Source organism: Pristiophorus japonicus, chromosome 9 (genome assembly GCF_044704955.1).
Source record: "Pristiophorus japonicus isolate sPriJap1 chromosome 9, sPriJap1.hap1, whole genome shotgun sequence".
Taxonomy (NCBI): Eukaryota; Metazoa; Chordata; class Chondrichthyes; family Pristiophoridae; genus Pristiophorus; species Pristiophorus japonicus.
Window position 1 is genome coordinate 33,528,918 of NC_091985.1, and position 21,229 is coordinate 33,550,146.

At 44.7% G+C, this 21,229-nt stretch overlaps 1 protein-coding gene across 2 annotated transcripts in view; it reads left to right on the forward strand.

Annotated features, from left to right (window-relative positions):
- fam98a (family with sequence similarity 98 member A) overlaps positions 1 to 21,229 on the forward strand; it is a 44,528-nt gene that overhangs the window by 18,949 nt on the left and 4,350 nt on the right. The window contains exons 5-8 of one of the 2 annotated variants that reach the window (XM_070889248.1): positions 9,430 to 9,468; positions 11,312 to 11,392; positions 18,314 to 18,430; positions 19,917 to 20,084. In XM_070889248.1, the coding sequence (XP_070745349.1) occupies positions 9,430 to 9,468; positions 11,312 to 11,392; positions 18,314 to 18,430; positions 19,917 to 20,084 (405 nt within the window). The remainder of the gene's footprint in view (positions 1 to 9,429; positions 9,469 to 11,311; positions 11,393 to 18,313; positions 18,431 to 19,916; positions 20,085 to 21,229) is intronic. The other variant, XM_070889249.1, reaches the window with a different exon arrangement.

Consider the following 21,229-nt stretch of genomic DNA (forward strand, 5'->3'; position numbering starts at 1 on the left):
GCCTCCTAGGTGACTTCAACGCCAGGGTCGACAAAGACACAGCCCTCTGGGGAGATGTGATTGGCAGAGGGGGGGGGGGGGGGGGGGGGGGTAGGGAACGCTAACTCCAGCGGTACCCTACTCCTGACAAAATGTCTAGAACATGAACTTCTCATCACCAACACCCTGTTCCGCCAGAGGGAATTAAGGGCATCGTGGCAACACCCTTTCTCCAAACACTGTCACCTGCTCGACTATATCATCGTCCGAGCCAGGGATCGCAAGGATGTGCACGTCACCTGCGCCATGACAGGAGCGGACGACTGCTGGACGAACCACCGCCTAATCCGATCCATCATCGACATTAACATCGCCCCAAAGCGGAGGGGACAGCAGAAGCAGTGCCGCAAAAAAGTCAATGCCGGGGCACTTAAAGACCCAGCTAAGAGAGCCCGAAACAGCCAGCGCCTCACAGTTAACATAGAAAATAGGTGCAGGAGTAGGCCATTCGGCCTTTCGAGCCTGCACTGCCATTCAATAAGATCATGGCTGATCATTCACCTCAGTGCCCCTTTCCTGCTTTCTCTCCATACCCCCGATCCCTTTAGCCGTAAGGACCACATCTAACTCCCTCTTGAATATATCCAATGAACTGGCATCAACAACTCTCTGTGGTAGGGAATTCCACAGGTTAACAACTGAGTGAAGAAATTTCTCCTTTATCTCCATCCTAAATGGCCTACCCTTTATTCTTAGACTATGTCCCCTGGTTCAGGACTTCCCCCAACATCGGGAACATTCTTCCTGCATCCAACCTGTCCAGTCCCATCAGAATTGTATATGTTTCTATGAGATCCCCTCTCATCCTTCTTCTAAACTCCAGTGAATACAGGCCCAGTTGATCCAGTCTCTCCTCATATGTCAGTCCTGCCATCCCTGGTGAATCTTCGCTGAATTCCCTCAATAGCAAGAACGTCCTTCCTCAGATTAGGAGACCAAAACTGAACACAATATTCCAGGTGAGGCCTCACCAAGGCCCTGTACAATTGCAGTAAGACCTCCCTGCTCCTATATTCAAATCCCCTAGCTATGAAGGCCAACATACCATTTGCTGCCTTCACCGCCTGCTGTATCTGCATGCCAACTTTCAATGACTGATGAACCATGACACCCAGGTCTTGTTGCACCTCCCCTTTTCCTAATCTGCCGCCATTCAGATATTCTGCTTTCGTGTTTTTGCCACCAAAGTGGATAACCTCACATTTATCCATGTTATACTGCATCTGCCATGCGTTTGCCCACTCGCCTAACCTGTCCAAGTCACCCTGCAGTCTCTTAGCGTCCTCCTCAGCTCACACCGCCACCCAGCTTAGTGTCATCTGCAAACTTGGAGATATTACACTCAATTCCTTCATCTAAATCACTAATGTATATTGTAAATAGCTGGGGTACCCCACTATTCACTGCCTGCCATTCTGAAAAGGACCCGTTTATCTCGACTCTCTGCTTCCTGTCTGCCAACCAGTTTTCTATCCCTGTCAGTACATTACGCCCAATACCATGTGCTTGAATTTTGCACACCAATCTCTTGTGTGTGGGACCTTGTCAAAAGCCTTTTGAAAGTCCAAATACATCACATCTACTGGTTCTCCCTTGTCCACTCTACTAGTTACATCCTCACAAAATTCTAGAAGATTTGTCAAGTCCCTTTCATAAATCCATGCTGATTTGAACAGATCCTGTCACTGCTTTCCAAATGTGCTGCTATTTCATCTTCAATATTTGATTCCAGCATTTTCCCCGCCACTGATGTCAGGCTAACTGGTCTATAATTACCTGTTTTCTCTCTCCCTCCTTTCTTAAAAAGTGGTGTTACATTAGCTACCCTCCAGTCCATAGGAACTGATCCAGAATTGATAGACTGTTGAAAAATGATCACCACTGCATCTACTATTTCTAGGGCCACTTCCTTAGACTGCATCCCAGAGTACTTATCAGGCCCCAGGGATTTATCGGCCTTCAATCCCATCAATTTCCCACCTAATAAGGATTTCCTTCAGTTCCTCCTTCTCACTAGACCCTTGGTCCCCTAGTGTTTCCGGAAGGTTATTTGTGTCTTCCTTCATGAAGACAGAACCAATGTATTTGTTCAACTGGTCCGCCATTTCTTTGTTCCCCATTATAAATTCACCTGAATCTGACTGCAAGGGACCTATGTTTGTCTTCACTAATCTTTTTCTCTTCACATATCTATAGAAGCTTCTGCAGTCAATTTTTATGTTTCCAGCAAGCTTCCTCTCATACTATATTTTCCCCCTCCTAATTAAACTCTTTGTCCTCCTCTGCTGAATTATATAACTCTCCCAGTCCTCAGGTTTGCTGCTTTTTCTGGCCAATTTATATGCCTCTTCCTTGGATTTAACACTATCCTTAATTTCCCTTGTTAGCCACGGTTGAGCCACCTTCCCCATTTTTATTTTTACTCCAGACAGTGATGTACAATTGTTGAAGTTCATCCATGTGATCTTTAAATGTTTACCATTGCCTATCCATCGTCAACCCTTTAAGTATCATTCGCCAGTCTATTCTAGCCAATTCAAGCCTCATACCATCGAAGTTACCTTTCCTTAAGTTCAGGACCCTAGTCTCTGAATTAACTGTTTCACTCTCCATCTTAATAAAGAATTCTAACATATTATGGTCACTCTTTCCCAAGGGGCCTCGCACAACAAGATTGCTAATTAGTCCTTTGTCATTACACATCACCCAGTCTAGGATGGCCAGCCCTCTAATTGGTTCCTCGACATATTGGTCAAAAAAACCATCCCTAATACACTCCAGGAAATCCTCCTCCACCGCATTGCTACCAGTTTGGTTAGCCCAATGAATATGTAGCTTAAAGTTGCCAATGATAATTGCTGTACCTTCATTGCACGCATCCCTAATTTCTTGTTTGATGCTGTCCCCAACCTCACTACTACTGTTAGGTGGTCTGTATACAACTCCCACTAGTGTTTTCTGCTCTTTGGTATTCCGTAGCTCCACCCATACTGATTCCACATCATCCAAGCTAATGTCCTTCCTTACTATTGCGTTAATTTCCTCTTTATCCAGCAATGCCATCCCACCTCATTTTCCTTTCTGTCTATCGTTCCTGAATGTTGAATACCCCTGTATGTTGAGTTCCCAGCCTTGATCACCCTGGAGCCATGTCTCTATGATGCCAATTACATCATATCCGTTAACTGCTATCTGCGCAGTTAATTCGTCCAGCTTATTTCGAATACTCCTCGCATTGAGGCACAGAGCCTTCAGGCTTGTCTTTTTAACACATTTTGTCCCCTTAGAATTTTGCTGTAATGTGGCCCTTTTTGATTTTTGCCTTGCTCTGCCCTCCACTTTTACTTTTCTTCTATCTTTTGCTTCTGGCCCCATTCTACTTCCCTCTGTCTCCCTGCATAGGTTCCCAACCCCCCTGCTGTATTAGTTTAACCCCTCCCCAATAGCACTAGCAAACACTCCCCCTAGGTCATTGGTTCCGGTCCTGCCCAGATGCAGAACGTCCGGTTTGTACTGGTCCCACCTCCCCAGAACCGGCTCCAATGTCCCAGGAATTTGAATCCCTCTCTTCTGCACCACTCCGCAAGCCATGTATTCATCTGAGCTATCCTGCGATTCCTACTCTGACTAGCACATGGCACTGGTAGCAATCCTGAGATTACTACCTTCTGAGGTCCTTTTCAATTTAGCTCCTACCTCCCTAAATTCGTCTTGTCGGACCTCATCCCGGTTTTTACCTATAGCGTTGGTACCTATATGCACCACGACAACTGCCTGTTCACCCTCCCCCTTCAAAATGTCCTGCACCCACTCCAAGACATCCTTGACCCTTGCACCAGGGAGGCAACATACCATCCTGGAGTCTCGGTTGTGGCCGCAGAAACGTCTATCGATTCCCCTTACAATAGAATCCCCTACCACTATAGCTCTCCCACTCTCTTTTTCCTGCCCTCCTGTGCAGCAGAGCCACCCACAGTGCCATGAACTTGGCTGCTGCTACTCTCCCCTGATGAGTCATCCCCCCTCGACAGAACCCAAAGCAGTGTATCTGTTTTGCAGGGGGATGACCGCGGGGAACCCCTGCACTATCTTTCTTCCACTGCTCTTCCTGTTGGTCACTCATCCCTTATCTGGTTGGGTACCCTTTCCCTGCAGTGTGGCCAACTCACTAAATGTGCTATTCACGATATCCTCAGCATCACAGATGCTCCAGAGTAAATCCACCCGCAGCTCCAGTGCCGCAACGCGGTCTGTCGGGTGCTGCAAGCGGATGTACTTCCTGCACATGTAGCCATCAGGGACACTGGAAGCGTCCCTGACTTACCACATAGCACAGGAGGAGCATGACATGTGTCCAAGCTCTCCTGTCATGACTTAACCCTTAGATTAACTTAATCTGGCGTGCCTTGATGACCCAGAGATGCTGAATACCCACAGCGCTTGGTCTGCCCACCAGACCTCCAGAACCAGTGCATGCGAAGTGACACTTCGTCACTCAACCAGAAAACACCAGGACTGGTTTGATGAGAATGATCAGGAGACCCAAGAACTAACGGATCGCAAGCGCAGAGCATTTCTGAGCCTCAATCAAACAACCCAACTCTGGAGCAACAGAGCAACATTACAGGCGGCTCAAGGCTGAGGTCCAACAAAAAACCCGGGACCTAAAGAACAGGTGGTGGATGGAGAAAGCACAGGAAATCCAACAACTGGCCGACAGCAATGATGTGCGATTATTCTTCATCGCAGTCAAGGCCACCTACTGTCCAAACTCCCAAGGCCCTACCCCACTTCTGGCCAAGAACAGGGAAACACTCATCAAGGACACCGAGGCAGTCAGGGCCTGCTAGAGGAGCACTTCGAAGATCTCCTCAATCTGCCTTTGACTCGAGTGTTCCCGACTCCATCCCGCAGCATGCGACCCCCCGCAAACTCTGTGAAACCCCAATGTTGCACAACGTAGGAAAAGCCATAAGACAGCTCAAGAACAACAAGGCTACGGGAGCGGATGGAATCCCTGCCAAGGTGCTAAAGTACAGCGGAGAGGAGCTGTTGGCGCAGATACATGACCTCCTCCTCTCTCATCTGGAGGGAGGAGAGCATGACGGACGATCTCAGAGATGCAGTAATCGTGACCATCTTTAAAAAGGGGGACAAGTCCGCCTCGGCAATTACAGGGAAATCTCCATGTTATCAGCCACTGGGAAAGTTGTCGCCAGAGTCCTCCTCAACCGTCTTCTCCCTGTGGCTGAGGAGCTTCTCCCGGAGTCACAGTGCGGATTTCGTCCCCTACAGGGCACAATGGACATGATCTTTGCAGCGGGACAGTGGCAGGAAAAATGCAGGGAGCAGTGCCAGCCCTTAAACATGGCCTTTTTCGACCTTACAAAGGCCTTTGACACTGTCAAGCGCGAGGGTCTATGGAGCGTCGTCCTCCGTTTCGGATGCCCCCAAAAGTTTGTCAACATCCTTCACCTGTTCCATGACGACATGCAGGCCGTGATCCTTACTAACTGATCCATTACAGACCCAATCCACGTCCGGACCGGGGTCAAACAGGGCTGCATCATCGCCCCGACCCTCTTCTCAATCTTCCTCGCTGTCATGCTCCACCTCACAATCAACAAGCTCCCTGTTGGAGTGGAGCTCAACTACAGAACCAGTGGGAAGCTGTTTAACCTTTGCCTCCTCCAGGCCAGGTCCAAGATCACCCCAACCTCTGTCGTTGAGCTATAGTACCTGGACGACGCCTGCGTCTGCACACATTCTGAGGCTGAACTCCAGGATATAGTCAACGTATTTACTGAGGCATACAAAAGCATGGACCTTATGCTAAATATTCGTAAGATAAAGATCCTCCACCAGCCTGTCCTCACCGCGCAGCACTGCCTCCCCAGTCATCAAGATCCAAGGCCCAGCCCTCGACAACGTGGACCATTTCCCATACCTCTCGTCAACAAAAGCAGACAGTGATGACATTCAACACCGCCTCCAGTGCAGCCTTCGGCCACCTGAGGAAAAGAGTGTTTGAAGACCAAGCCCTCAATCTACCACCAAGCTCATGGTCTACAGGACTGTAGTAATACCTGTCCTCCTGTATGGCTCAGAGGCATGGACCATGTACAGTAGACTCCTCAAGCCACTGGAGATATATCACCAATGATGTCTCCAAGATCCTACAAATCCCCTGGGAGAACAGGCGCACCAACGTCGGCGTCCTTGTCCGGGCTAATATCCCCAGCATTGAATCACTGACCACACTCGATCAGCTCCGCTGGGCAGGCCACATAGTTCGCATGCCAGACACGAGACTCCCAAAGCAAGTGCTCTATGCGGAGCTCCTTCACGGCAAACGAGTCAAAGGTGGGCAGCGGAAATGTTACAAGGACACCCTCAAAGCCTCCCTGATAAAGTGTGACATCCCCACTGACACCTGGGAATCCCTGGCCGAAGACCACCCTAAGTGGAGAAAGTGCATCCGAGAGAGTGTTGAGCACTTCGAGTCTCAACGCCAAGAGCGTGCAAAAAAACAAGCGCAGGCAGCAGTCAAATCAGTCCTACCCAACCCTTCCCTCAACGACTATCTGTCCCACATGTGATGCAGTCTGTAGCACTCGTATTGGACTGTTCAGCCACCAAAGAACTCACTTCAGGAGTGGAAGCAAGTCTTCCTCGATAAGGTCAGACTGCTAGGTGATGATTGCACAGTGTTCAGTTCCATTCGCAACTCCTCAGATAATGAAGCAGTCTGTACCGCATGCAGCAAAATCTAGACAACATTCAGGCTTGGGCTGCTAAGTGGCAATTAAACATTCGCACCACACAAGTGCCAGGAAATGACTATCTCCAACAAGAGCGGGTCTAATCACCTCCATTTGACATTCAATGGCACTACCTTCGTCGAATCCCCCACCAACAACATTCTAGGGATCACCATTTACCAGAAACTCATCTGGACCACTGGCACCCACATAAATACTGCGACTATTAGAGCAGGTCAGAGGCTGGGTATTCCGCAGCAAGTGGCTCGCCTCCTGACTCCCCAAAGCCTTTACACCATCTACAAGGCTCAAGTCAGGATTGTGATGGAATACTCTCCACTTTAGATGAGTGCAGCTGCAGCAACACTCAAGATGCTGGACACCATCCAGGACAAAGCAGCCCGCTTAATCGGCAGCCCATCCACCACTTTAAACATTCACTCCCTCCACTGTCGGCGCACCGTTGTTGCATTGTGTCCTATTTATAGGATAGAAACATAGAAAATAGGTGCAAGAGCAGGCCATTCAGCCCTTCTAGCCTGCACCGCCATTCAATGAGTTCATGGCTGAACATGAAACTTCAGTACCCCCTTCCTGCTTTCTCGCCATAACCCTTGATCCCCTGAGTAGTAAGGACTTCATCTAACTCCCTTTTGAATATATTTAGTGAATTGGCCTCAACTACTTTCTGTGGTAGAGAATTCCACAGGTTCACCACTCTCTGGGTGAAGAAGTTTCTCCTCATCTCGGTCCTAAATGGCTTACCCCTTATCCTTAGACTGTGACCCCTGGTTCTGGACTTCCTCAACATTGGGAACATTCTTCCTGCATCTAACCTGTCTAAATCCGTCAGAATTTTAAACATTTCCATGAGGTCCCCTCTCATTCTTCTGAACTCCAGTGAATACAAGCCCAGTTGATCCAGTCTTTCTTGATAGGTCAGTCCCGCCATTCCGGGAATCAGTCTGGTGAATCTTCGCTGCACTCCCTCAATAGCAAGAATGTCCTTTCTCAAGTTAGGAGACCAAAACTGTACACAATACTCCAGGTGTGGCCTCACCAAGGCCCTGTACAACTGTAGCAACACCTCCCTGCCCCTGTATTCAAATCACCTCGCTATGAAGGCCAACATGCCATTTGCTTTCTTAACCGCCTGCTGTACCTGCATGCTAACCTTCAATGACTGATGTACCATGACACCCAGGTCTCGTTGCACCTTCCCTTTTCCTAATCTGTCACCATTCAGATAATAGTCTGTCTCTCTGTTTTTACCACCAAAGTGGATAACCTCACATTTATCCACATTATACTTCATCTGCCATGCATTTGCCCACTCACCTAACCTATCCAAGTCACTCTGCAGCCTAATAGCATCCTCCTCGCAGCTCACACTGCCTCCCAACTTGGTGTCATCCGCAAATTTGGAGATACTGCATTTAATCCTCCTCGTCTAAATCATTAATGTACAATGTAAACAGCTGGGGCCCCAGCACAGAACCTTGCGGCACCCCACTAGTCACTGCCTGCCATTCTGAAAAGTACCCATTTACTCCTACTCTTTGCTTCCTGTCTGACAACCAGTTCTCAATCCACGTCAGCACACTACCCCCAATCCCATGTGCTTTAACTTTGCACATTAATCTCTTGTGCTACTCGAGGCTTCTTTGCCAGCATCTCCCAAGACCTCTGCCACCTAGAAGGACAAGGACAGCAGATGCATTATAACGCCATCACCTCCAAGTCGCACACCATCCCGACTTTGACAAACGCCATTGCTTCATCTTCGCTGGGTCAAAATCCTGGAATTCCCTACCTAACCATATTGTGGGGAGCACCTTCATCACATGAGCTGCAGTCGTTCAAGGAGGCCCAACACCACCATCTCTAGGGCAACTAGGGATGGGCAATAAATGCTGGCCTTGCCAGCAATGCCCACTTCTCAATTGAATTTTTAAAATACCAATAAAATAAAATGTTGATGTGCTTAAGCTTTTACAACATCGACATACAGGTTTTACATTGTCAAAGCATAACACCGGATATAACATTATGTACAGGAAGTGTGTGCCATTCACAAGATTCTTAATGCATAGATTACAAAATATATAAACCGTGGCAACATTTCACTTGTCACATGAGCAGATAAATAGGTGAGGTGGGGTGAAAGCTTAGTTGAACAAAGCAAACCTCAAATACCAGGCTCCTGACCAATGGTAGACCTTACGACAAAACTTATTGAATAGGGTTCCCAGAGTACTTGGGAACAATTTTATAGTTAAGTGCATGACTTTGTTGTAAATTTTTAGGTATTTAGATTGGAAGCCTTATCTTTAGTATTATGTGCTCTGGGATACTGACCCAGTTAATGTATTGACCAACAGGATTTTCAAAAAATACTTGGTGATTTATTTGCAGGGAGCAGGTTAGAGGCCCAGAGCACAACTTGAATAGAGATGTAGAAACTGTCCTACAGAAATGAGCTAAGGAAGGTGGTTGGCTTCCCAAGGAGACGCAAATGGTGACTGGTGGGCCACTATTTGGGGGCCCACGGGTCAGTGAAATATTATGGGGGAAGTTGTAGGTGGCAACTGAAATAAAGGCTCCTACAATCTAATGCTGCTCTCCATAGGGCCATCCAGACTGGAGACTGACCTGGGGTATCCCAAATGTAAGTAGGCAACAGCACTGCCTATGTTAGAGACTGGAAAGGTAAGTAAAAATAAATAGGAGGAAGTGTGCCTGACAAAAAATGAAGTTTTGTGATTGTAGGAATTGCACAACAAAGTGTGCAAAGATGCAAAACACTTAATACCCTATTTGCAGATCACCTGTGATGTTCAACAGTGTTAGTTGGGAAGAGTGTGATGTGATAGGAATATATGTCAAATTTGCAGGAAGTAATGAGCAAGAATGCTGCGTTTCTATGTAGTACATTATACAAGAATGTAGTGTACTAATGCACCAGTTCTCTACATAACCTTGGTTCACATGATCATAAAGCATCACGTAGTACTGTTTGAAGAAAAATAAATGGTTCATCAGGTGTCCTGACCAACATCCATCCTTAAACCAATAGCACCAATAATGGAATGCATCGTTGTGGAACAAAGTACATATAATTCTAAATGTAATTAAATTAAAATAGCGACCAGTCAATAGAATGGACTTTCCCCAAAATTTATTTAATAAAAATGTCAATAAAAGCAGAAATTGGGTGAGCTTTAATCCAAGGGGTCTTCCAACATTTATTATTGAAACAGTAAAGCCACCTTCGCCCTTCGGAGTAAATCATCATCTTTCGCATGGTAGTAGCAAATCAAATATCAATATCTAAGTCAGATATCCAGGCCAGAGCTTCCAGAGTAACAGCGTGGATATCTTATAGGCTGTCTATGAATTTCCTCTGCGGGCATTACTCAATGATGTGCTCCAGGGTTTAATTAGGAGCTCCACAGTCGCATGATGGGGATGATTTAATCTTCCATCTATGGAGAAGGTGGCAGCATCTACCATGACCAGTTTTGAGGCGGTTGATGTTTGTCTGCTGTTTGTGAGGAAGGTTTGATCCTTCAGGTTGTACTGTGGGGTCTTCTATAAGAAATCAAACAGAGTAAATATAAAATACTGTCCAGAGTGAACCATGCTTCCCGACAATTAGCTGTTTAATTAATAAACCTTGGTTAAAGTGTAATTTGACAGGACCTGATGGCATTTCCTGCAGATTAAATAAAAGGGGTTAGAATATAAAAGGTGACAAATTAAATAATTCATTAAATAAAAACAGAAGTATGAAAAGCCGTCGGGATCATGCCCTATTCCTGAAAATTCATTAAATAAAAGCTTCCCTTTCATTTGCTGCGGGGCGGGAGCTAATAAACACTGAAATAAAGAAGGAACTAATGATTAGATTAATATCAGATTATGTGAAAGAAAATGGCATTGCAAGTAGTGCAGGCAAATTAATTAATGGAATCTAAACGTTGGCCCAGAGCAGGTAAACACACAGCTACCAACCAGCCTTGCCATAACCCTTAATCCATCTCTGTCCAGAAACTCTTAATTGTCTCTCAAAACCACTTATAGCTTCAATCACCTTCTCTAGTAATGTATTCAAAGACTATTACCCTTTTTGTGGAAAACCACTCTGCTTGACATCCATTCTTAACTTCCTAATTTTTTTACTTGTTTCCGATGATTATTTGAACCCTTCACCACTGTGAACAGTTTGCCCGATCAGTTTTGTCAATTCTATTCTGAAAAGTATTGGGGCATCCATTCTGTGTCTGAACATAATTTCATACCATTAGCTTTTCAGAAAATGCAGCTCTGTGGTGGGCGATTTCACCGTTTAGATTGCTTTTTCTTGTTTAGCTTGGTGCACCGTTCCTCAAATAGCTGTTAGTTTATAATTTGACCTTAAATGAAACACACACCTTTTGAATTAGATTGCTCTAAATTTTTTCATCTTTAATCACCAGGTTTTCAATTCAAATATATTTTTTCATTTTCAGCTTAAAGAATCTCTGTCAAAGGTGCCCCCGAATCATGTGGGTAAACCTCTGGTGAAAAAACCACTTGGACCACTTCACTGGGTGAGTAATGAACCCATTAATTGTTTGTGACGCACATGATTGGAATCATAAGTACTATTAAATAGATACAATCTAACCTTCTAAGGTGTTGAACTTTTAAACTTCCAAAGAAACTTGTGGAGCCCTTCCAAATCCTGTTTTCAGCTATGTGATTTGAAAATACTTACCAAATCTCTCATCATCACAGCCCGAAAATTGTGGTCGGAGGCTTCCTGCGGGCGGACACCTTTGACGGAAAATGTTTTTCCGAAAGTACTTGGTGGTCCCGGAGGAGCATATATTTACTGTCCGAGGTCTAGATGTGCAGCTTAGTGTTATGGGCTTACGCATCCCAGAAACGCAAGCACAATCTGGGATCACGTGGGCCTGGACCACCAATTACAATGTAATATTCTGATTGATAATGGGAGCTCTGTTTGTACCCCCAAAAACACAAACACAACACAATTTTTTAAAAAAACACCTCGCATATTTAAAATTAGTTGAAATTGAATTTAATTAAATGTTTTAGAAAAACAAAAATTTTGACTTTTTAAAAAAAAAAAAAATATGTTTTAATGGGGTTGAACATAAACTTGCCTTAATGGACAGGGTTTTTTTTACATAAAAATTAGTGACAACATTTATTTTGTCTGTTTTAAGACTCTTACGCTGGTATGCTATATGCCTGCTTTTACCAGGTGTATGAGTTTGAAGGACATTCGGGGGGCAGAGATTTGGGCTATTTGCCTAACTCTTGCTCAGCGAATGTCCTTCTCCTGGGGATGGGTGCACTCAGATTGCAAATGCCGGTTCTCACATTTACAAATCTCTGGTTAGGCCTTAGCTTACAGCATTGACTTGGATGAAGGGACCGAGTGTAATGTAGACAAGTTTGCTGATGATACAGAGATGTAGCAAATTGTGAGGAGGACACAAAAAATCTGCAAAAGGATATAGACAGGCTAAGTGAGTGGGCAAAACATAGAAACATAGAAAATAGGTGCAGGAGTAGGCCATTCGGAGCTTCAAGCCTGCACCGCCATTCAATAAGATCATGGCTGATCATTCCCTCAGTACCCCTTTCCTGCTTTCTCTCCATACCCCTTGATCTCTTTAGCCGTAAGGGCCATATCTAACTCCCTCTTGAATATATCCAATGACCTGGTATCAACAACAACTCTGCGGCAGGGAATTCCACAGGTTAACAACTCTGATGAAGAAGTTTCTCCTCATCTCGGTCCTAAATGGCCTATCCCTTATCCTAAGACTATGTCCCCTGGTTCTGGACTTCCCCAACATTGGCAGATGGACTATAATGTGGGAAAATGTGAGGTTATCCACTTTGGCAGAAAGAATAGAAAAGCAAATTATTTTTTAAATGGAGCAAAATTGCAAAATGCTGCAATACAGAGAGACCTAGGAGTCCTTGTGCATGAAACACAAAACGTTAGGATGCAGGGTCAGCAAGTAATCAGGAAGGCAAATGGAATGTTGGCCTTTATTGCAAGAGTATAAAAGCAGAGAAGTCCTGCTACAACTGTACAGGGTATTTGTGAGGCCACACCTGGAGGAAGGATATACTTGCATTGGAGGCTGTTCCGAGAAGGTTAACTAGGTTGATTCTGGAGATGAGAGGGTTGACTTATGGGGATAGGTTGAGTAAGTTGGGCCTATACCCATTGGAGTTCAGAAGAATGAGGTGTGATTTTATCGAAACATATAAGATAATGAGGGGGCTCAACAAGGTGGATGCAAAGGAGATATTTCCACTCATAAGGGAAACTAAAATTAGGGGATGTAGAATAAGGGGCTGCCCATTTAAAACTGAGATGAGGAGAAGTTTCTTCTGAGGGTTGTAAATCTATGGAATTCTCTGCCCCAGAGAGCTGTGGAGGCTGGGTCATTGAATATATTTACGGTGGAGATGGACAGATTTTTGAGCAGTAAGGGAATAAAGGGTTATGGGGAACAGGCAGGGAAGTGGAGCTGAGTCCATGATCAGATCAACCATGATGTTAAATGGCGGAGCAGGCTCGAGGGGCCAAATGGCCAACTCCTCCTATTATGTTCTTATTGTGTACCACTCTGACCACCCCACTTTAGGAAGAATGGCCAGGCTTTGGAGCGGGTGCAGAGGAGGTTTACCAGGGATGAAGAACTCTGTTATGTGGAGAGATTGGAGAAGCTAGCATTGTTCTCCTTGGAGCAGAGAAGGTTAAGGGGAGACTTAAGAGATACTCAGAGTTATATGGGGATTAGGTAAAGCAAGGAGAAAAAAACTTTCTTCTGGCAAGTGAGTCGGTAACCAGTGGTCATAGATTTAAAATAATTGATAAAAGAACTAGAGGGAAAATGAGAAATTTCTTCACACAGAGGGTTAAGATCTGGAACAAAACTTCCTGAAAGGGTGGTGGAATCAGATTCCATAGGAACTTTCAAAAGGTAGTTGGACATGTATTTAAAGAGAACTAATTTGCAGGGTTATGGGGAAGAAGCCGGGGTGTGGGACTAAATTGGATAGCTCTTTCAAACAGCCAGCACAGGCGCACACTTGGCTGAATAGCTCCCTTCTATGCTGTAAGATTCTATGATTCTATACTGTTTTTCCACACTGAGGATTGATCATCTCATTCGTGCATGTGCTCCTTTTCAGGGAAATACTTCAGTTTTTTGGTGAATGGAAATAGTATTTCCAAATCCAGCCTAGAAAAAGCAACAAAAATTACATCCCCAATCAAGACAGCAACCATATAGTTTAACTGAGAACTCTGTTGTACAATGGGTTAGCGTGTTCCTCCTTAATCTTGGGACCTGGATTCAAATCCAGCCCAAACTGGTGGCCTTCTCTGCTAGCTGTAAGGAGCCATTACAATGTGGGTTTGGGTAGACTCAAACCAATCGCCATCAGGCATGGACCCACAGAATAAAACTGACCATATAATTGGTAGTAACTTGGCATTCTTACTTTGGGATGAGTGGGTATTTGCTATGGTTAAAGTTAATGCTAACCTAACTCACGTTTGGATACTAAGGGAACCAAGAGGAAAAAAAGAGAAATGGGGTTAGTGCATGAATTACATATGAATACCTAGGATATATGACACAGAAACAGGCCATTCGGCCCAATCTGTCCATGCCAGCGCATGTGCTCCTCCCGTCTTTCTTCATCTAAATCTATATAACCCTCTCTTCCCTTCTCCCTCGTGCTTGTCAAGTCTCCCTTTAAATGCATCTATACTATTCGCTTCACCCACTCCCTGTGGTAGCGAGTTCCACATTCTCACCACTCTTTGGGTAAAGAATTTTCTTCTGAATTCCCTGTTGGATTTCTTGTTGACTATCTTATATTGATGGCCTCTAGTTATGCTCTTCCCCACAAGTGGAAACACTCTCTCTCTAGCCACACTGTCAATACCTTTCATAATTTTAAAGACCTTTATTAGGTCACCCCTCAGCTGTCTTTTTTCAAGAGAAAAGAAACCCAGTCTGTTCACCTTTTCTGATATATATACCCTCGCATTTCTGGTATCATCCTTGTAAATCCTCTCTGCACCCTCCCCGGTGCCTCCATATCCTTTTTATAATATTGCGACCAGAACTGTACGCAGTACTCTGGTCTAACCAAGGTTCGATACAGGTTTAGCATAATTTCCCTACTTTTCAATTCTATAACTCTAGAAATAAATCCTAGTACTTGGTTTGCTTTTTTTACGGCCTTGCTAACCTGTGTCACAAATTTGTGTATTTGTACTCCGAGATTCCTTCGTTCCTCTACCCCATCGAGACTCTCACCCTCCAAGTAATGTGACCTCTCTATTCTACCTACCAAAATGTAATCCCTCACATTTATCTGTGTTGAACTTCATTTGCCAATTATATGCCTATTCTGCAAGTTTATTAATGTCCTCCTGTAATTTGTTGCAGTCCTCCTCCGTATTGACTATCCCCGCCCAATTTGGTGTCATCCGCAAATTTAGAAATTGTGTTTTTCATTCCAAAGTCTAAATCGTTAATATAAATTGTGAACAACAGTGGTCCCAGCACTGATCCTTGTGGAACACCACTACCCACCTTCTGCCACTGTGAATAGCCCCTTTTACCCCTACTCTCCTTTGTCTTGAAGTCAGCAAGCTATTCATTCTGCTGCTTGTCCCCTGACTCTGCATTCTCTGATCTTGTTCATCAGTCATCAGGGAAGGTGGAGTTAGAATCATAGGGCCCAAGTTTCCACACGATAAAAAACGGGCACCCCTCCGAGCTGGGCACCCGTTTTTCGCGCCTAAAACGGCGCCTAAAAAAAACTCGCGATTCTGGAGCGTTCTGCAGCTCCTTGTCTGCCTGGCGCGGCGCCCAGGGGGGACGGAGCCTACACTCGCGCCGATTTTGTAAGTTGGAGGGGGCGGGTACTATTTAAATTAGTTTTTTTCCTGCCGGCAACGCTGCGTGTTGGAGCGTTCGCGCACGCGCAGTGTGAAGGAAACATTGGCACTCGGCCATTTTTGTAGTTTTTTGTAGTTGTTTAATTTTTGAAAAATTTTTAATAAAAGCACATTGACATCAGCACTTGCAGCCTTCTCACTGTCTCCTTCCCCCCCCTCCCCCCACGGGAAGAACGGGTGCCTCCTTCCCCCCCCCCCCGCGGGGCGAACGGGCGCCCCCCCCCGCAGGAAAGAACGGGCGCCTCCTCCTCCCCCCACCCACCCCCCCCCCCCCCCGCGGGAAGAACGGGCGCCTCAGGCTGACTGCAGCATTCTCCGTGCCTGAAACACTTTCACGCAGGTAGGAAGATGGTTTATTTAATCTTTTCTTTGCTTATAAATGTTTATTCAGGTTGGATTTATTTGTATAATATTTGTAGAAGTATAAATAAGGATTTATTGTAGAACTTAATGACTTCCCTTCCCGCCCCCCCCCCCACCTCGTTCTGGACGCCTAATTTGTAACCTGCGCCTGATTTTTTTAATGTGTAGGACAGGTTTTTTCAGTTCCAGAAAAATCTTCACTTGCTCCATTCTAAGTTAGTTTGGAGTACGTTTTCACTGTGGAAACTTTGAAATCAGGCGTCAGTGGCTGGACACGCCCCCTTTTGAAGAAAAAATTCTGTTCCAAAGTAGAACTGTTCTACCTGACTAGAACTGCAGAAAAAAAAATGTGGAGAATTGCGATTTCTAAGATAGTCCGTTCTCCACCAGTTGCTCCTAAAAATCAGGCGCAAATCATGTGGAAACTTGGGGCCCATAGAAATTTACAGCACGGAAGGAGGCCATTTTGGCCATCAAATCTGTACCAGCCGACAAAGCTATCCAGCCTAATCCCACTTTCCAGCTCTTGGTCCGTAGCCTTATAGGTTACGGCACTTCAAGTGTATATCCAAGTACTTTTTAAATGTGGTGAAGGTTACCACTCTTTCAGGCAGTGAGTTCCAGACCCCCACTACCCTCTGGGTGAAACAATTTCCCCTGAAATTCCCTCTAAACCTCCTACCAATTACTTTAAATCTATTCCCCCTGGTTGTTGATCTCTCTGCTAAGGGAAATAAGTCCATCCTATCCACCCTATCCAAGCCCCTCATAATTTTATGCACCTCAATAAGGTCTCCCCTCAGCCTCCTCTGTTCCAAAGAAAACAACCCCAGCCTATCCAATCTTTCTTCATAGCTACAATTCTCATAAATCTCCTCTGTAACCTGTATATTGCAATCACATCTTTTCTGTAATGTGGTGATCAGAACTGCAAGCTGTGGCCTAACTAAAGTTTTATACAGTTCAAGTATATCCTCCCTGCTCTTGTCTTTATTAGCCGAAGCATAGAATACAAGTATTGCGTATGCCGCCTTAACCAACTTATCTACGTGTCCTGCTACCTTCAGGGATCTGTGGACATGTACTCCAAGGTCCCTTTGTTCCTCGGCACCTCAGTGTCCTACCATTTATTGTGTATTCCCTTGCCTTGTTAGCCCTCCCCAGATGCATTACCTCACACTTCTCAGGATTGAATTCCATTTGTCACTGTTCTGCCCAGTTCGTTAATATTTTCTTGCAGTCTACAGCTTTCTTTATTATCAACCAATTATCATTGACTATCATTGATATCAGTTTTTAAGGGGCCAACATTGCTGCTGGCTACTCCTGAAAGTGGAGTTGAGGCAGGAGACCAGCCATGATCTTATTGAATGATGGAGCAGGCTCAATAGGCCAAATGACCACCTCCTGCTCCTATTTCTTAAGTTCTTGTATGCTCAGCTGAGGTTGATGAAGTGTATTGCTGGCACAGAGAGATTTGCACTGCAGCTGGCTGCTTCTGTTTCATAATACTTGGGGACTGAAATGGGAACGTGTTCCATTGTCCCCAGTTCTAAGGTGCATTCTCAAAGTATGGTATTGGAGCACCAGGCCTTTGAGTTAAAATAATGGTCTCTGAACCATTTGGACCCTGATCTGACTTGTTGCTGTGGGGCGGTAACCAATGATGGCTGGCTGCTTGTTGTACCATGCTAATATGTGTCTCCCTTTTGGTGGCTAATTTCAGAACCATGTTAATGGAGGCCATGGGGAAAAAGTTGCCATCTTAGCCACAGTAAAAAGTATGATTTCCCAACACACCCCCCCCCCCCCCCTGGCCCCAGGCCTGTTTCCAAGTACAAATGAATGCATCATTATACATTGTGGTGGGTGAGGCACCATTGTTATTGCAGATAGTTTTGTTAGCCAACTAGTCTGCTTCGCTGTACATCTATTGTGTATAAGAACTTGATCTGAAGTCCAGCTAGGTTCCTTTATCTCGCGGTTTGGTGCTTTAATTTACTTATCATTTCACTTCAGAGTGAAGCAAGGCAAAATTAATTGTAAAGGAAGCATTTGGACTGGTACAAAGTTTTCTCTTCAGTGTAGCTGTAGTGGTATTTCAAAACAAAGAATTCATCTTCTGTTTAATTTATAGGAAAAATTAGAAGCCATCAATCAAATCCTGGTTAATGAATATGAAGTTCGGCGAAAGATGTTGCTGAAGCGTATGGATGTAACCATTCAGTCATTTGGGTGGTCTGACCGAGCGAAGGTATTGGATTCACAGAGTAATCCTGTGTCGATTTCCTCCTTATTCAAAAGCGAGTTTGTCTTCAGAAAATAATTTCCCAAGAAGATTTTAATTTCAGGAAAAAAGCAGCTCTTCTGCAATTTTGAAGTACTAACAAATTGTGTATAAAGGGCATGTTAAGCAACTTCACTGCAGGAAAAGGTCCCTTAATCTGATATTAAATGGAATTTTTACACAATTTTGACAAGGATCCCAGGCACTTGCATAATCTAATGCTCAAGTTGCTTCCATTCTTGAAAAAAATACTTGTTTACAAAAAATAATTTAATTTGTATGATTCCCCAATGAAGTACTGAATTAAAATTTTGCTTGGAATGTCGATGCATATCAAAAGAGCAGGAAAATCAATGGTTGGGAATGGAAATGTTTCCACTTCTGGCATGCATTAACACCTATGTAACACTAACTGGTAAATTAAAAACCTCACCTTCCTGTAAAGATAACTGGTGTGGGAATCGCCAGATTGCCAGCAGTATGCTAACGAGAAACAGGCTTAAAGCACCCCAAACACATCTCACTTCATAACCATCATAGGCAGTCCCTCGAAATCGAGGAAGACTTGCTTCCACTCAAAGTGAGTTCTCAGGTGACTGTGCGGGAATGCAGTCTCTGTCACGGGTAGGACAGAGAGTGATTGAGGAGAGGGGTGGGCGGGGAGTCTGGTTTGCCGTACGCTCCTTCCGCTGTCTGTGCTTGATTTCTGCATGCTCTCAGCGGCGAGACTCAGTGCTCAACGCACCCCCTCCCCCCCGGATGTTCTTCCTCCACTTTGGGCAGTCTTGGCCAGGGATTCTCAAGTGCCGGTGGGGATGTTGCACTTTATCAAGGAGGCTTACTTAACAGTATGGCAGCCAGAAAGGAAAATCTCATGCCACTAGTTTTAGTGAACCTAAAAGATGAAAGAACAACCCACTGTATTCTGTTGACACCCTGCAAGCATTTAAACTGCTATAGGAACCTTGCAATCAATACGATATTTTTTTAGATATTTCCTTTTTAATCAAATGTTACTGATGCAATCGCAGCATTAGCTATTTCTAATAGCGGCCTTTCTTTAGTTAGGCTTGTTGCCTTAAACTGGGTTTGCTTTGGGAATGAAGAAACTCAACCCTTGTATCTTTAAAAGCTCCAAAAAAAAATTTGGGAGCTGCCCAAAGCAACATTTGTCATTTTTCCCCTCTTTCTCCCTATGATGAGATAGCTGTCTTCCGCTTAATATGTTTGTATGGTTAAGGTGGGAACTCAGTATACATAGGGAATGATGAGCTTGAACCATTAGTTACCACTTGTGTAGCGGGTCGAAATTGCAACATGCTCAGAAACCAAGCCACAGTTGAATATGCAGAGAATTTTGGGTTAATTTCTAAGCCTGTAAATTTCAAAATTGTGATCCAGTCATTTTTACATTTAATACTGATTTGGTTTGTACATGTTCTACTTTCCGCAGAGCCAGACTGAAAAATTGGCTAAAGTCTACCAGCCCAAGCGTGCAACTTTGAGTTCAAAAAGCACCATTTGTGTTTCACACCTGCTAGCTGCTCGAGAGGACCTGTCCAAGATTATGCGAACCAGCAGTGGCTCCATCCGAGAGAAGACTGCATGTGCCGTTAATAAGGTAAAATAATGTTGGGCTTTGTCAGTAAGGACAAAGTTGGAGGCTTGCTTAACATTGCTCACTGACCTACAATGGTTCCTGATTAAGCAACGTCTCGATTTTAAAATTCTCATCCTTGTTTTCAAATTCCTCCATGACCTTGCCCCTCTCTATCTCTGTAATCTCCAGTCCAACCGTCCAAGATAGCTGCGCTGCTATAATTCTGGCCTCTTGAGGATCCCTGATTATAAACACTCTATCATTGGTGGTCATGTCTTCAGCAGCCAAGCCCCTAAGCTCTAGAATTCCCTCCCTAAACCTCTATATACCCCTCTTTCCTCCTTTTAAGACGCTCCTTAAAACCTAACCCTTTCACCAAGCTTTTGGTCATCTGCCCTAATATACAGAGGAGATTTACTAGAATGGCGCCAGGGATGAAAGACTACAGTTACGTGGAGAGATTAGAGAACCCTACTTGGAGGAGAGTTTTTTGATGAGGTAACAAGAGGATTGATGAGGGCAGTGTGGTTGATGTGGTGTGCATGGACTTCCAAAAGGCTTTTGATAATCATAGAATGGTTACAGCACAGAAGGAGGCCATTCGGCCTGTCAAGCCTGTGCCGGCTCTCTGCAAGAGCACTTCAATTAGTCTCATTCCCCGTAGCCCTACAATTTTTTTTCCTTCAGGTACTTATCCAATTCTCTTTTGAAAACCACAATTGAATCTGACTCCACCACCCTTTTAATCAGCGAATTTCAGATCCTAGCCAAGCTGCCTAAAAAAGTTTTTCCTCTCGCTGCCTTTGGTTCTTCTGTCAATCACCTTAACTCTGTGTCCTCTGGTTCTTGACCCTTCTGCCAATTGGAACAGTTTCTCTCTATCTGCTCTGTCTAGACCCCTCATGATTTTGAACACCTCTATCAAATCTCCTCTCAACCTTCTCTGCTCTAAGGAGAACAACCCAGCCTCTCCAGTCTATCCACGTAACTGAAGTCCCATATCCCTAGGACCATTTTTGTAGATCTTTTCTGCACCTTTTAAGACCTTCACATCCTTCCAAAACTGAGGTGCCCAGAATTGGACACAGTCAAGTGTCTTCTGGAAGTCCATGTAAACCACATCAACCGCATTGCCCTATTCAAAAGAACAAAATGAAGTGCCATAT